This window comes from Thalassophryne amazonica, chromosome 14, assembly GCF_902500255.1.
Source record: "Thalassophryne amazonica chromosome 14, fThaAma1.1, whole genome shotgun sequence".
In the NCBI taxonomy this organism is placed as follows: domain Eukaryota; kingdom Metazoa; phylum Chordata; class Actinopteri; order Batrachoidiformes; family Batrachoididae; genus Thalassophryne; species Thalassophryne amazonica.
Window position 1 is genome coordinate 32,991,541 of NC_047116.1, and position 16,479 is coordinate 33,008,019.

The window sequence follows — 16,479 nt, forward strand, 5'->3', positions numbered from 1 at the left end:
AACGAGGTGGAGATGACGTCTGGTCTTTATGGAGTGAGATGATGTTGAGTAGATGGGTGACAGCTGTCAAGAGGTAATGAGCGACAGCTGTCACCCCCCGCTGTGTCCATGGCGGCAGCGCCCTCTCGTGCCTGAAGCCCGCACTTCAGGCAGGGCGCCCTCTGGTGGTGGGCCAGCAGTACCTCCTCTTCTGGCGGCCCACACAACAAAATTACTCTGTTTGGCCTTCGTGTGGAGTGGAGAGGCCGGGCGACAGCATATGCGTGCTTGACCACAGGCCTTTAAGGTGGCAGTAATTAAACCATTACTTAAAAAGCCATCACTTGACCCAGCTATCTTAGCTAATTATAGGCCAATCTCCAACCTTCCTTTTCTCTCAAAGATTCTTGAGAGGGTAGTTGTAAAACAGCTAACTGATCACCTGCAGAGGAATGGTCTATTTGAAGAGTTTCAGTCAGGTTTTAGAATTCATCATAGTACAGAAACAGCATTAGTGAAGGTTACAAATGATCTTCTTATGGCTTCGGACAGTGGACTTATCTCTGTGCTTGTTCTGTTGGACCTCAGTGCTGCTTTTGATACTGTTGACCATAAAATTTTATTACAGAGATTAGAGCATGTCATAGGTATTAAAGGCACTGCGCTGCGGTGGTTTGAATCATATTTGTCTAATAGATTACAGTTTGTTCATGTAAATGGGGAATCTTCTTCACAGACTAAAGTTAATTATGGAGTTCCACAAGGTTCTGTGCTAGGACCAATTTTATTCACTTTATACATGCTTCCCTTGGGCAGTATTATTAGACGGTATTGCTTAAATTTTCATTGTTACGCAGATGATACCCAGCTTTATCTATCCATGAAGCCAGAGGATACACACCAATTAGCTAAACTGCAGGATTGTCTTACAGACATAAAGACATGGATGACCTCTAATTTCCTGCTTTTAAACTCAGATAAAACTGAAGTTATTGTACTTGGCCCCACAAATCTTAGAAGCATGGTGTCTAACCAGATCGTTACTCTGGATGGCATTTCCCTGATCTCTAGTAATACTGTGAGAAATCTTGGAGTTATTTTTGATCAGGATATGTCATTCAAAGCGCATATTAAACAAATATGTAGGACTGCCTTTTTGCATTTACGCAATATCTCTAAAATCAGAAAGGTCTTGTCTCAGAGTGATGCTGAAAAACTAATTCATGCATTTATTTCCTCTAGGCTGGACTATTGTAATTCATTATTATCAGGTTGCCCTAAAAGTTCCCTAAAAAGCCTTCAGTTGGTTCAGAATGCTGCAGCTAGAGTACTGACGGGGACTAGCAGGAGAGAGCATATCTCACCCGTGTTGGCCTCTCTTCATTCCTGTTAATTCTAGAATAGAATTTAAAATTCTTCTTCTTACTTATAAGGTTTTGAATAATCAGGTCCCATCCTATCTTAGGGACCTCGTAGTACCATATTACCCCATTAGAGCGCTTCGCTCTCAGACTGCAGGCTTACTTGTAGTTCCTAGGGTTTGTAAGAGTAGAATGGGAGGCAGAGCCTTCAGCTTTCAGGCTCCTCTCCTGTGGAACCAGCTCCCAATTCAGATCAGGGAGACAGATACCCTCTCTACTTTTAAGATTAGGCTTAAAACTTTCCTTTTCGCTAAGGCTTATAGTTAGGGCTGGATCGGGTGACCCTGGACCATCCCTTGGTTATGTTGCTTTAGACGTAGACTGTGGGGGGGTTCCCATGATGCACTGTTTCTTTCTTTTTTTGCTCCGTATGCATCACTCTGCATTTAATCATTAGTGATCGATCTCTGCCCCCCTTCTCGGCATGTCTTTTTCCTGGTTCTTTCCCTCAGCCCCAACCAGTCTCAGCAGAAGACTGCCCCTCCCTGAGCCTGGTTCTGCTGGAGGTTTCTTCCTGTTAAAAGGGAGTTTTTCCTTCCCACTGTGGCCAAGTGCTTGCTCATAGGGGGTCATTTTGACCGTTGGGGTTTTTCATGGTTTTTGTGTGGCCTTGCCTTGCAATATGGAGCGCCTTGGGGCAACTGTTTGTTGTGATTTGGCGCTATATAAGAAAAAAGTTGATTGATTGATTGATTGATGACGTGCTTGCCAATATTTATGTGTTCCGCATGGCAAACAAAAGGGTTTTGCTAGCAGTGGAAACGCAAACCAAGCTAGACTTAACTGTTCTGACCCGGACCGTTCAGTGGAAAGAGGGCTGTCAGCATATGCTGGCTAAATTGACATGGTGCACAGCTGTATAATGTATTCGACATATCCAGCATGTTCGGCGCATTTTTCATACTTTGGCTAAATTGTTATGGTGTGACAAGGACCCAAGAAAGCCACTGCTCTCCAAGAATGTCAAAGCTTCATAGACCACAAACAAATATAAAGAAAAGAAGCAGAAAAAGATGAAGAAGCCATTGAATGTTCTGTGCAGTGTTTTCTGATGTCAAGAGCCACTGCAGAGACAGTGAAGCAGCAGGGAGTGACAGCAGGGAGTTAATTGGTTCTTATTCCATCTGCCCTACATCTTAAGTATAGTGGTACCTTTAAGGTACTTTCAAGGTTTGGAATATTCAAACCTTTAAAAAACTTTTTAAAGGTTAAATTTTATTTTATCCAAGTGTTTTATGATTGGTGCAAACAAAATGGTCGTCTGCTCACAATTAACCTGCATCTTTTGACATAGTTACTGAAGACTAAAGAGCTCCACTTGTTCAAAATCAACACTGTACAAGATAAGCAGTTCCCGAAACAGGTAAATGTTCATGCCGAGTGAACATACCTGCAGTTCTCCAAGGCAGGGACTTCTCAGATGAGCTGTATAGAATAAAACAGGAGGTTAAAAGGGTGAACACACACATTAAAAAAACAGGAGACACAGCACTTAAATTTAATGTTAGATTAACAGATGTGAAGAATATACAGATTTAATATTTACAACTTAGATGTACACGTCTGTTCCTTTTGTGTGTGTTTACCGAGCTCTAAAGCTGCTTTTGGTAATGGCTGCAGTTGGAGGATCCACAGCACCAACAATAACAAAGCTATATACGAGATCAGATTTATGGTCTGTCATTTTTCACCCATAGCTTTGACTAATAAGCACACCAAGTCAAATAATACAAAAGCTCAGAGAATTAGATCTCCCCCTGTTGAGAACTGAAACAGTACAAGAAGCTCCTGGAATAAATATAGCACTGGAATAAGTCATAAAGTACACTTAGACATAGCCCTGACATCATGACAAAAACCAGACATTCAGTGTCTACTGTAGCACAAAGTCTATACATTTTTCAGATGGACATAGTGACATGGGGGTGATCACAGCTGATCTGAACATGTCAGGAGAGGCCAACTTACAAAACAAGAGATATGTGTGTAGCAGTTCTATAATATTAAAACCTGCATCACAAAATCCAACTATTACAAAACGTGGCCAAGTAGATGACCTTAACATGGTGTTTCCACTTGTTTGCTGGTCAGCTCAAAAACTTGACTCCATACAGTAGCACAGTCCAGTTGGCACATCAACACTACTAATTACACTTTAATAACCAAACTGTGTTCTGCTACATATGTTTACAATACATGAGAAGGACAATAAACAACAAGAGCATGGCTGGAAATAGGGTAAATTCAATTATAGAATTAGATTCATAGTGTATGAACAGTGCTGTTTCTGGGGGTGCAGAGTCTGGCTTTTCTGCATTAATTTCCTCAAAATCTGCATTGCTCAACCCTGTTGTCACATAGATCAGAAGTGCACATATAATTAAACTATGGATGTGCCATTCTGATAGAATCCGATCGGAATCGGCCCGATAAATGTGTTTTTGATTGGTCAGTATGGGATAAATTAAACGTGATTCACTAAAAAGGCAGTTTAAAGCCATTTTTTGCACATAAAACCATAATAATAATAATAATAATAATAATAATAATAATAATAATAATAATAATAATGAGTGAAGCAGTGCAAGCTTGAACATGGTACAGAAAGTCCCAAACAGGAAGTGCCAAATTTTGAGTCCACGGGGAAAAAAAAAAGAAATGTCAAATGTTGGACACTTCCTGGATTGACAATTGATGAGATCTCATGGGATCTCACGGGAATTCAGTGGCAAATTGACACTGAAATAGGAAGTGCCAAATTTTGAGCACACAGTGAAACAGGAAATGTCAAATGTTTAACACTTCCTGGAGCTACAGCAGAGGATATTAACCTTATTACGCTGTTTCTGCGCTGCTATGTTTATCCTCTGTAAGGGTTTTGTGTAACTTTTTGTTTGTCTCAATTTAAAAAAAAATAAATTAAAAAATAGCAAGAGGAGATCTCGCGTGAATAGAGATCTCACGGCACTTCAGTGCACAGTCGACACTGAAACAGGAAATGCTAAATGTTGAGTCGACACGGAATTCGTGAATGCTAAAGTGAGAGGCAGAGCGCCATAAGATGAGTCAGTGACTATTTAGTGTGTAAACTGCATGAAGATTTTTTTAGCTATGCAAATGCTGCCCAGAAGCATTTACTGAAAATAAAGTGTGAAGGACTGAAATGAGATCGTGAGGTCTTTCCAGGCATGTGAGATGCAAATAAAGAAAAATTATTAAAATAGTGGGGGGCTAAGAGGGCACTAGTTGGGGTGGGGTCGGGGGGTGAAGCATCCGACAAGCTGAACATTTTTAGCCATGCTAATGCTGCCCAGAAGCATTTACTGAGAATAAAGTGTGAAGGACCTCAACGACACAGTGAGGACTTTCCGGGCATGTGAGACACAAATAAATAAAGATGCTTAAAATGGCAGGGAGATAAGAGGGCTGTAGTTGGGAGGTCTGGGGGTGAAGCTGAAGGTTTATAGCCATGCTAATGCTCCCCAGAAGCATTTACTGAAAAACATGTCTGAAGGACCTAAATAACATTGTGAGATGCTGAAAAGCTTCGCTCGTTCATGTCCACAACATATACATATTAATAATATACAAATAATGAATGTTTACGAGTTCAATGGTATGAATATTTCATGAGGTGAAAGCTGGAACCTCCCATTCAAAGAGGTGAAGCTGAGTTGAATGGTATGTTCCAGCTTTCACCAAATTAAATATTGGTACCATTGAAAGAATGTAAAACCATTCATTATTTGTTTAATATAACAGCTAAAATGGATCCTTGTCATTTGATATTTTATTAATTTATAAACAATAGAAAAGGGACTTACATTTTGGTGTTCCACTGCTGCTAAAGTCCAACACAAACTTTATATAGGAGTCCAAATTGTGACGTGTAGTCCAATGACTTCGTACCCCCCCCCCCTCGCAAAAAAAAGACTTGTTGTAATGCGCGCGCACACACACACACACACACACACACACCAAATCCACTCCGCAGTAAGCCGTCTGGGTGCATGAAGAGCTGTTAAAATGAAAAGGTGATGTGATTTTTGGCTGGACTGAGAAACTAGCACCGTCAGTTAGCTCAATTAAATTGTCATCGTGCGCTCACACAAAAGGGATGCGCTTGAGCGCACATGTACTACCAAAAAAAGGACAGCGCATTTCCTCAGTGCAGCAAAAAAAAAAAAAAAAAAAGTCCAACTTTTCATTCTAACTTCCTGCTAACAGCCTCCAGATGGCTTACAGTGCAGTGGATTAGTTTTGTGTGCGTATGCGCGCGCTCGTTTTGTGTGTGTGTGCACACGGGCGCCCACACTTGCATGTGCATGTATGGACGTGTGCGTGTGTGTGCACACGGGCGCCCACACTTGCACGTGCATGTATGGACGTGTGCGTGTGTGTGCACACGGGCGCCCACACCTGTATGTGCATGTATGGACGCGTGCGTGTGTGTGCGCAGACTGCAATGGTACCAAACGTATGGAACAAAATTTGCACTCTAAATGGAACCACAGCGCACTCTACATGTAATGCAACACAAATGGGATGAATAATCCATGTCATGTGACATACAAAGCACCAATCAAATGATGAGGATCCACTCAGCCGTTATAAAATAATAAACATTGCACACATTGCTTTGGCAAAAACATTTTTTAAAGTTTGAAAAAAATATTAGAAAAAATATTTTTCAAAAGTAGTAGAATGGTGGACACAGTGGATAGTGTGGGTGTGGGTGATAGTGTGGGTCTCTTGACAATTTATATTTAAAAATAAAGCAATGCAGTTTGAACTACATTATTTTGACTTTGAAAGCAAGTTTGGCTTTGACAGACTGTTAACATCAGAAATTCAAAAATAAAGAAACTGTGACGGACATACAATATTTGTTTTTATTTCTTCTTTAGGCTTTCACAAATTTGATCCCGGGACTGCCGCACATTTCGTTGTGCCAATGCGTCCCACTTTGTCCTGCTTGATGCCACGCTAAAATAATCATTTCGTTGCCAATGATACACTTGCTCTCACAATGCAGCTGATAAAACCATTCTCTCATCACTCCCGGAATCACAGAAAAATTATCTACAACTCCAGATTGTCTCATGCGTGTCATGTGGAGAATGTGTTTGGAATCTTGTCTCAAAGGTAATTATTTATATCCCATGGAACTGCTCCCCTCTACAGCATTTTCTGGTAACTACAATCAAGTCTCTGATGTTACCACTCCGCTGATTTTTCCACTCAGTAAGCTTTATGCTGCGTTTACACATAATGACGACAAGTCACAAACGTGATGATTTGAGGCAGAGACATCACGTGTCCTCGGGAACTGCTGCAACCTGTTACCGCGTGTTACGATTAATGGCACGTGTTGCTGGTGAATTATCAGGAACCATTACGCACTGTCAAGAATAATGTTCCGTGCTGTTCTGTGCTATTGCACGTAACAGCACATCGTTACGTTCTGTCACGTTGTGAATGAGGCGAATTGTCTCCACACACACACACATACACACCCATATTCTTCCATCAGCTGCTGAACAATTCAGATCTCTCCAATTTGCTCCTCAAAATCTAGATTAATCCACAGCAGAAGAACTTTGCGATTGCATGCTTAGTTGGGTTCTGTGCCATGGAGTGGCACAGAGAGGAGGAGATGGAGAGAGCCACATGTGTGGCTCCACACGGCTCTGGTCTCATTCATTTTCCCAAACATCAGGCACAGCAGCAGCAGGTGGAACACTTGTAGGAGTGCGCTGATGAGCATTGGAACAAGACTTTCAGCCGACTTGGCATCACTGTCCATCTTCAGCATACTGCAGCAATGAAACTGAATGCGGTGCAGCAGGGTTTAATTGTGCGCACGTCAGAGAAGAACGCTGTCACGCTCTATTAAGGATCACCACTAATCAAGATTGATCAGTTGTGACCTTCATGACATGAGGCGAAATGAGGGTGGTGCGTGACATTCGTGGAAGATTTTTTGACAGCCAAAAACATGCTCCACAAAAATCACGAATGTCACACACACACACGCACTATTAAGAAACCTATTCAGATGAGTTAAGTCACGTTAAGAATATCAGGAAAAATATCAAATATGACATCCTGCCTATGTGTAAACGCAGCATTAACATTTCTCACAAGTGCACAGCCAATTAAAAAGACCTTGTGCTCCAATGAACCATGGCACATGAAGTTCAAGAATGGTTACTGTAATGATAGTTCACCATGCACTCTTTATGCTGACTGACTGGTTGAAAGTAGTATAAATGGCCGTAAACCTGCCAATGCTGACATCCAAGAACAACACTGACCAGACTTTTTGTAACCCCATGATTCCCATTGTATTAAGGGACCTGGCAGGAGGCTGCCTGTTTTTAAGAGCCTTTCCAGAGGTCAATGCACCATGCATGCTTCATGCTGACTGATTAGTTGAAAGTAGTATACACAGCTGTCAACCTGCCAGTACTGACATACAAATCCAATGCTGACCAGACAGTTTGTTTCTCATAATTCCCGTTGGCTAATAAGAGACCCTGTGGGAGGTTGCATATTTTTAAGAGCCTTCACAGAAGTCAATTTTGATGACTGCCCCATGTGTTCATAGAAATAAATGGGGTGGTCACCTCGGAAGGTGTCACGAAATGTAATGACTACCATGAGAATACTCCGTGTACTTTCACCTCTGCCGTTTCTCCCACTGAGCTACTGAGCAAAGCAGTGTGACCTACGCTGCTAACACTAATCTCTATTCATACACAAATGTCCAGCAAAGAGCCATTTCATACATCCCATTCTTTAGTTTATAAAACGTGAGGAAATAGTGTTACACACTTTATAAAATGCTTAGGAAGTGCTAGATGGTAGCTAATCCCCGACTGGGAAACGTGACTGAATCTAAATGTGTGTGAATAATCTGATTCATGCTTGCAGCAGCAAGCTAGTTTCTTAAATACAGTACACGGGGAACACCTGGACTCTTATCAGGTTGAGGATTATGATAAACTTGCCAATGACAGGCAGGTGTCTGCTGCAAACCCTAAACTAAGTTTATAAAACTTTTTAATGTGTGAATTTCAAGATGGGGAAAAAAATGACGGGGAAAGTTTCACTACAGTTCCTCTTGCAGATGATTCCATCTAACAACAGCATCAATTTGCTATAGATTTGAGTTTTCTTCAGGAAGTGTTCACATTCAGGTTGTGAAATCACGTGACGGGGATGGAATGGAATGTCTATATTGTCATTGCATTTTAAGTTACATTCAACATTTAGCATGATACACTCACATTAGTACACAAGTAAATATACATTCTAATCCAATTACATTTTATCCACGAATGTGATTGGTTAAGTGTGTGAGATTTCAGACTCTATAATATTGGGGTAATGGTGGCGAAATATTCAACCGTTTCACATTTAGATGTACAGTAGTGTTCAGAATAATAATAGTGCTATGTGACTAAAAAGATTAATTCAGGTTTTGAGTATATTTCTTATTGTTACATGGGAAACAAGGTACCAGTAGATTCAGTAGATTCTCACAAATCCAACAAGACCAAGCATTTATGATATGCACACTCTTAAGGCTATAAAATTGGGCTATTAGTAAAAAAAAAAAAAAAAGTAGAAAAGGGGGTGTTATTATTATTCTGAACACTACTGTATTCTGAACACTACTGTATTACTCCGCGCCCTGACCAGTGTTCTGACGAGGTGTCATTCCTGTTCAAAGTCATTCCTGTCCTCCGCGCAAGTGCACATGCAATGCGCAATATAGTCAGGACATGGAACTGTCGATTTATGTGACAAGACGCACTGTTAGCGCTGTTAGCTGAGCGCAAGAGTGAGAGAAAAGCGCATATCGAAGCCGCCGCCGAAATGGGTGAATTTAAGCAACCATACGAAAGTATTGATGTGGATTCTGATACAGAATTACCATTTCACATTTGATAGATTCTCACGTTTGATGGATTACCCCGCGCCCTGACCGCTGTTGGAGCGACACTGCCTGGGCTCGACCGCCACCGAAATGGGTGAATTTAAGATACCCTACGAAAGCATTGATGTGGATTCTGATACAGAACTACCGTTTCATATTTGATAGATTTGATGGATTTTCACGTTTGTTGATTACTCAGCTTGGGACTCCGGCAAGGACGGTCGCATTCCTCCCCTCTCCTCCTTTTCCTTTTCTCTATCTCTGCTCCGACCTTCAAAGTCCCAGCTTCACCAGACTGTGAATTCTTCAAATTAAGATTTGGATTAACCATGGAATTGATCAGCTGGTCTCTCAATGTTATTGACACCATTTTTTTTTTTTTGGCAAGGAAATCAGGACTGGGGGACCCTGCGTGCCCTGATGGAACCTACCCAGAATCTCACCCCCTCGTCAGTCCATCATGATTAATAAGTTGGGCAATACTGTGTAATCTCAGACTGCGTGAACTCTTGAACTCAAACGCAAAATGGAGACCATCTTGGAGCATATACGCTGCATTGCAAAGGAATGTTCTGCTGAGGACTGGAGAATATTCTTCATAAATCTGGACTCTAGATGGTCAGCGGTGCAGTAAATGGAATTCTGTATCTCTCCGCCTAACATCAACATGGCAGCCTTATTGGCTCCTGAAGGCCAAATACCATGTTCTTCCCCCAGAAGGATCTACCCCCCCCCCCGCCGCTGTTGCCTAGCAATGTCAGACTTTACACACACAGACAGAAACTGACAGAAACTTAACTCATCTGCACACGACACGTCTCCCTCCCTCCATCTCTATTACACCCCCCCCCGTGTCTCTCCACCACCCTCACCCTGGCTTCCTCCCTGCTACCTCGAAGGCAGCGTGGTTTTTACTGCTGCAGCCTTCAACCCCCCAAGCTGGGTGGCGCGGGCCCCTCCTGCTACAGCCTTCACCCACTTTGCCTCAATTCGGGTGAGGGACTGCTTCAAGTTTAGTGCACATAAACACTGTCAAATGTATATGTGTTGTCTTTAATTCTGATGTGTGCCATTATTATGGTAAACAAGTAATAACTATGGATTAATTGCTGTATCTTGTCTGAGGTAATTGGAGTGTAAACATAATTTCGTTGTTGTTGCACTCGTGTAATGACAATGACAATAAATCTCATGTCATATCATATATATCATATCATACGCCGCGCCTTGACCGCTGTTGGAACGATGCTGCCTTGGCTCAACGGTAAGCCTCACCGACCGAATTACCTACAGACAAATAAACCATGCAAACAATGGAATTGAATTAGAATAGGAATAAGCCCCTTGTGTCTGATGATTTGCGGATGCTCATGCTGTTATACGGTTGCAAATAGCCATTTTATGGCTCCGCTAACACATCTCTGTAAAACGCCTTTCTAAAAGCTCTAAATTGCGACCATATAACCAACTGTGACGTGATTCCTTAGGTTTTTATTTTTAATCAATTTGTAAAAAAAAAAAAAAGGTTCTTTCATGTTGTCATGGGGTGTTATGAGTAGAAGTATGAAGGACAAAATGAATTTACTCCATTTTGAAACAAGGCTGTACCATAACAGAATGTGGAAAAAGTGAAGCGCTGTGGATACTTTCCAGATGCACTGTATAACCAGTTATTTAACTTTTTTTTTTTTTAATGTTGGATGGCTGGTTGTTCTCCAACATGTTAACTCGCAGACTTCGTCTCCATAAATGATCTCATTTCTATTTGAGATTATGCCCACCACTGTTGTGTCACCTGCAAACGTCTTTATTTGAAGGGTGTGCTGAGATGCAGTTATATGTATATAAGGAGTAGACAAAGTGACCCCTTGACCCACCTGCTGAGAGAGCGGCTAAAACCCAGGTCAAGGGGTTTGGTGACCAGCCTGCTGGACACAACAGTGTTGGAGCTGCAGTATATACAATGAAAATAATTCTGGCATATTTCACCTTTTGTGTTACACTGAAAAAGAAGAAGGAACAAAAAAAAGTCTGTTGGATTTATATGATTTAAATATGTACGCAAATTGCACTTGATCAGAATGTGTCCAAATAACCTAATTTTCTTGTGTTTCTAAATAAGAAGAACGATTTAAGTTATATTTCCTTTTGGTCAGTGTAGGTGTGTCAATGCTATGTGGAGAGCCTCATCTCATCTTCCATGGATGGCTGGATTTATGCCACAATTCCACACACTTTGCGTTGGTTCATATACACACCACGTCTTTGTTGCATTTTTGGTCCATCCTACATATGTGTTTGCTGCAATAAGTATGGAGAATCGCTTGGGAAGAGACAGAAAAAGAGAGAAGAAAGAAATTCAAGACTGACACTGAAAGCACGTGTGTGTGTGTGTGCGCGCGAGCAGAGTGAGACACTGATGATTTTTGGAGTAAAGAAAGAGTGCAGCAGGGATTATACGCAGAAAATCACTGTAAAATGTACCATTATTTATTAAATAAAGAAACACCTGCATTGTGTTGTTTGCCAGATATGCCCCCCCACATCTTTTTTTGTTTTGTTTTGTCTTTTCTACAATGATTAAATGTGCTGTGCTGTTAATATTCATGATAACAGGACATGACGATGTGATGACTGACGATCTGATTGGCCACTGCATTTCAGCTCAGACATCAATCAAAAACAGACCTGTTACCTATTTGTTGTGTAGTGGTACATTCTACTGCAACTGAAACATACTGCTGTGGAGCTTATGGCAAAGGAAGCATTCATTTGAGTGGTGTCTATCAGCTCCATATATGCATCACAGATACAACTGACCGTACATGGAATGCAAATGTTGTATGTGGAAACTCAGCTCTAACCAAGTAAACAAACTGTGAGGGCAGAAAAGCTTTGACAGATTAATTAAGACCGTTTCAGTCCAGCGACACACATCCTGGTCAGATGGACCCTAAATGGACTTGTATTTGGTGGATTCATGTGCATATTTAGTTGGTAAGGTACAGAGCTTGTCATATTTGCCATTATAGTGGGCAAAAGCTGAAAACTGATCCACTTTGAGTAGTTTTAATAAGGTTTGGGATGACCACTGAAAATCACTCCTTGACTAGTCGGTACCATTAGTCATTGACAAGTCGACGCCTATATTTGACATTGAATGAATTAAGCCAATTTCGAATCTTCATGGTAAAATTCAAATGTGACATTTATTTTAACAAATATAAGCACAAAATCCCCAATACAAAAAACAACATTAGTATGAAGACAATACCTGCACTCATTTACTAGGCATAGACTACCCGTTTGAGCTGACTAATTCACCTGCCAGGGTTCACACACCTTCTTCACTGAGTGGTGGCAGCTCCAGCAGGTCTATTCTTTTAAGGGTTTAATGAACTTAAACGATTTTCGACTGGTTGACTGATAAAAAATAGTCAACTAGGTGGATGTTAGCTAGTCATACTTGACTATTACGATGACTCGTCCCATCCCTAGTTTTATTCAACAACATAATGAATGTTTCACATCTTCCATGTATGCATTCTGACATTCTTCCAAAATAATTTTATCCACTAAAATATTTATTCAGGTGAACGTGTGTTTCTGCTTGGATAAGTCAGACACCATTAACTGGGAGGCATTCGTTCTCAGATACTTGGAGGCATTCGTTCTCAGATACTATAAACCGGCAGTTGTTTTCCTAACTTCTGATTTTGACCTATTTGCGTCTGTATATTTTTCATGAATTGCATGTACATTTCTACACATCTAACTGGGATGTATCCATTTGGGAATGACCATTACGTTTTTGGTGGGACGGGGCAATTTGTGTTGTTGCATTTTAAAAAGAAAATTTGACAAGATGGAAAAAAATAACCCAAAATCATTTTTAGAACTTAGAATGTAAATATAAATTGTAAATTTCAAAAATATATGTAAAAATGTAGCATAAACAAAATTATATACAAAAATTCACATTAAAATGCAGAAAATGCTTCAGGCATTTTTTTTGTGGCTATTTCCATGCAATGAGATGCCACATAAATTATATTTGTCCCACTCAGAAAAACGATTCCTGTCCAATGCACACCAGAAGCCCCCAAAATTTGTACAGATATTCCACCTCAATATCCATGTGTATTTTTCCATAATTCCTTGTTTTGGTAGCATTTTTATTGGTGTTGGTACAGACTGTCCTGGCTGTTAGCGGCTAAGAAAAAAAAACAACATAACAGAAAAAGGTGTTTTGGACTTTTTTTGGGGGGGGGAGAGGGGGGGGGGTCTCTAACTGGACTCCTGTTTTCTCTGCCCCTGGAGCCTGCTGACTGCTGGGGAAGTGTGTGTCTCCACCCTGTTCTGTGTTCCAGGACTCAGCGCTGGAGGAGAGCTCTGTAGTGCCTGAGTCCTGGAGAAGGTGGCACAAGAAGCACGCGGCCCGATCCACTGTGCTGATCTGTGTGCACATCTGTGAATCCACCAGCTCTCGTGTTCATCCAGACCAGAACAATAAAGTCCACTTCATCATCAGATTGATCACGCTCTGGTTCATATTCTAATGACGCACTCCACGCTGCAACTGTCTTCACACAGTTGAGAGAGAGAGAGAGAGAGAGAGAGAAAGACGCCTGATTATTTTGATGCACTAAATAAATAAAATAGCTACACTACACGCCTGATTATTTTGATGCACTAAAATAAAATAACTACACTACACAAAGCACACACTAAAAACACACTCCAAGCACAGCAAATATCACACAACTTTCAAAATTGATCACTTTCTGCTTTTTGCTCTGCATGAAACCCCAATTTCCCTTCGCTCAGCAACCAAATTACGTGGATTGGGGATCATTGTTTATTAGGTAATATACGAGCTCTGTCCAGAAAGTATTGGACCTTTTTATTTTTTGCAAAAACCATATGGATTTGAATCACGTGTGATTGCATCAGCCAAGCTTGAACCTTCGTGCGCATGCGTGAGGTTTTTCACGCCTGTCGGTTGCGTCATTCGCCTGTGAGCAGGCTTTGGGTGAGCAGTGGTCCACCCCTCTCGTCGGATTTTTATTGCGAATAAATGTCTGAACGATTTGGAGCTTTGCTGCATCAATTTTTTCCAGAAACTGTGAGAGACCTCCAGGTGGTAACCATTCGGAAAATTAATATGGCTTTCAGGGACGATTTTATGGGGATTACACAGATTAAGGAGTGCTCCAGCTGGTTTAAAGACCGCCCACAGCTGCTGAGAGCGCAGCGCCCTCCGGGTGCCGATCGAAAGGCTGAAACCCCGCTGAAACAACCAGATCATTTCCAACGTGCAGGCTTTGTTGATCCGGGACGTCGTCTGACTTTCACAAAAAGGCAGAAGGCGTGGACATCAGCACTTTTTCGGCACATTCTACTGTGTACTGAGTTTTTTTCATCGAAAAAGAAGCGGAGGATTGCCCCACCGTGCCGCTCATGGCGCGGGACAAAACCACCTCCGTGTTGGTCTCACAGGACGGATTTCAGACGGCTTCTGGTTGCTTTTCAGTCGTGTGAATATCCAAGAAATTGAGCATGAGCTGGACATGCCCCAACATGTCCTGTGAAGCTTGATCATGGCGTTGCTTTGCGCCATGCGGCTCCATCCTCCGCACGTCTGTCTCAATGTGCCGAAAAAGTGCTGATGTCCACGTCTTCCGCAATTCCTGTGCTAGTCAGACGACATACCGGATCAAGACAGCATCCAGTTTAGAAATGAACGGCACATTCCACTGTTACAGGAGTTTTTGTCATGGAAAGAGGAGCGGAGGAATTCCGCGCGCCGCGGCAAAGCCGCATGGCGCAAAGCAACGCCATGATGAAGTCTCACAGGACATGTTGGGGCATGTCCAGCTCATGCTCATTTTCTCGGATATTCACACGACTGAAAAGCAACCGGAAGCCGTCTGAAAGCCACCTGAAAGCTGTCCTGTGAGACCAACACAGACGTGGTTTTGTCCCGCGCCATGAGCGGCACGGTGGCGCAATCCTCCACCTTCTTTTTCCATGAAAAAACCTCCTGTAACAGTAGAATGTGCCGAAAAAGTGCTGATGTCCATGCCTTCTGCCTTTTTGTGAAAGTCAGACGACGTCCCGGATCAACAAAGCCTTCACGTTGGAAATGATCTGGTTGTTTCAGCGGGGTTTGAGCCTGTCGATCGGCGCTTGGAGCGCGGCGAGCTCTCAGCCGCTGTGGGCGGTCTTTAAACCGTCTGGAGCACTCCTTAATCTGTGTAATCCCCATAAAATCGTCCCTGAAAGCCATATTAATTTTCCGAATGGTGTCTACCTGGAAGTCTCTCACAGTTTCAGGAAAAAAAATTGATGCAGCAAAGCTCCAAATCGTTCAGACATTTATTCGCAATAAAAATCCGACAAGGGGGGTGGACCACTGCTCACACAAAGCCTGCTCACAAGCGAATGACGCAACCGACAGGCGTGAAAAAACTCCCGCATGCGCACGAAGGTTCAAGCTTGGCTGATGCAATCACACGTGATTCAAATCCATATGGTTTTTGCAAAAAATAAAAAGGTCTTACTTTTTGGACAGACCTCGTATTTTACACTCATGATAATGAAAAATTTGTGTATTTTTTTATTTTATTCGTTTGCTGTCGCAGACAGACGGAAGAAAAGTGACGTTCGCAAAACGCATGTGCACACGTGCACACACGTGTGCACGCACACACACAGACACACACACAGTCTGTGGGTTGTCATCAAACCCACGTGGGGTTGGTGAGTATGACTGGTTAGTTCCTGAGTTTTCCACCAATGGTAAACAGCCCTTTCTCCTGCTGAAGATGAGGGAGTCATATTTCTTTCCAGCCCTCTCTTTTCTGCAGCAGAATGAGGAAAGGAGTCGTTTTTGCTGCGTCTGCAAAACTGCAAATATGAGAATATCATCCCTCAAAAAAACTTGTGTAAATTATTAATCATAATTCAAGTTATACTTGGCCTATTAACAAAATTTAAAAAGTGGTGTGCAGGATGAATTCCACATGTTCAACATGCATTCAAACAGATACTTAGAGTGGAGCGGATTGTGTACTATGTCTGCTTAATTAGGTCATGTGACTTTTCACGCGGAGGCACGTCAATAGATTCCAG

General features: G+C 41.9%; 1 protein-coding gene across 5 annotated transcripts in view; it reads right to left on the reverse strand.

The window, feature by feature from the left end:
* Window positions 1–16,479, reverse strand: part of LOC117525137 (plakophilin-4-like) — a 237,110-nt gene that overhangs the window by 104,804 nt on the left and 115,827 nt on the right. For all 5 annotated transcript variants that reach the window (XM_034186983.1, XM_034186984.1, XM_034186986.1 and 2 more), the window contains one exon: window positions 2,791–2,825. In XM_034186983.1, coding sequence (XP_034042874.1) covers window positions 2,791–2,825 — 35 coding nt within the window. The remainder of the gene's footprint in view (window positions 1–2,790; window positions 2,826–16,479) is intronic.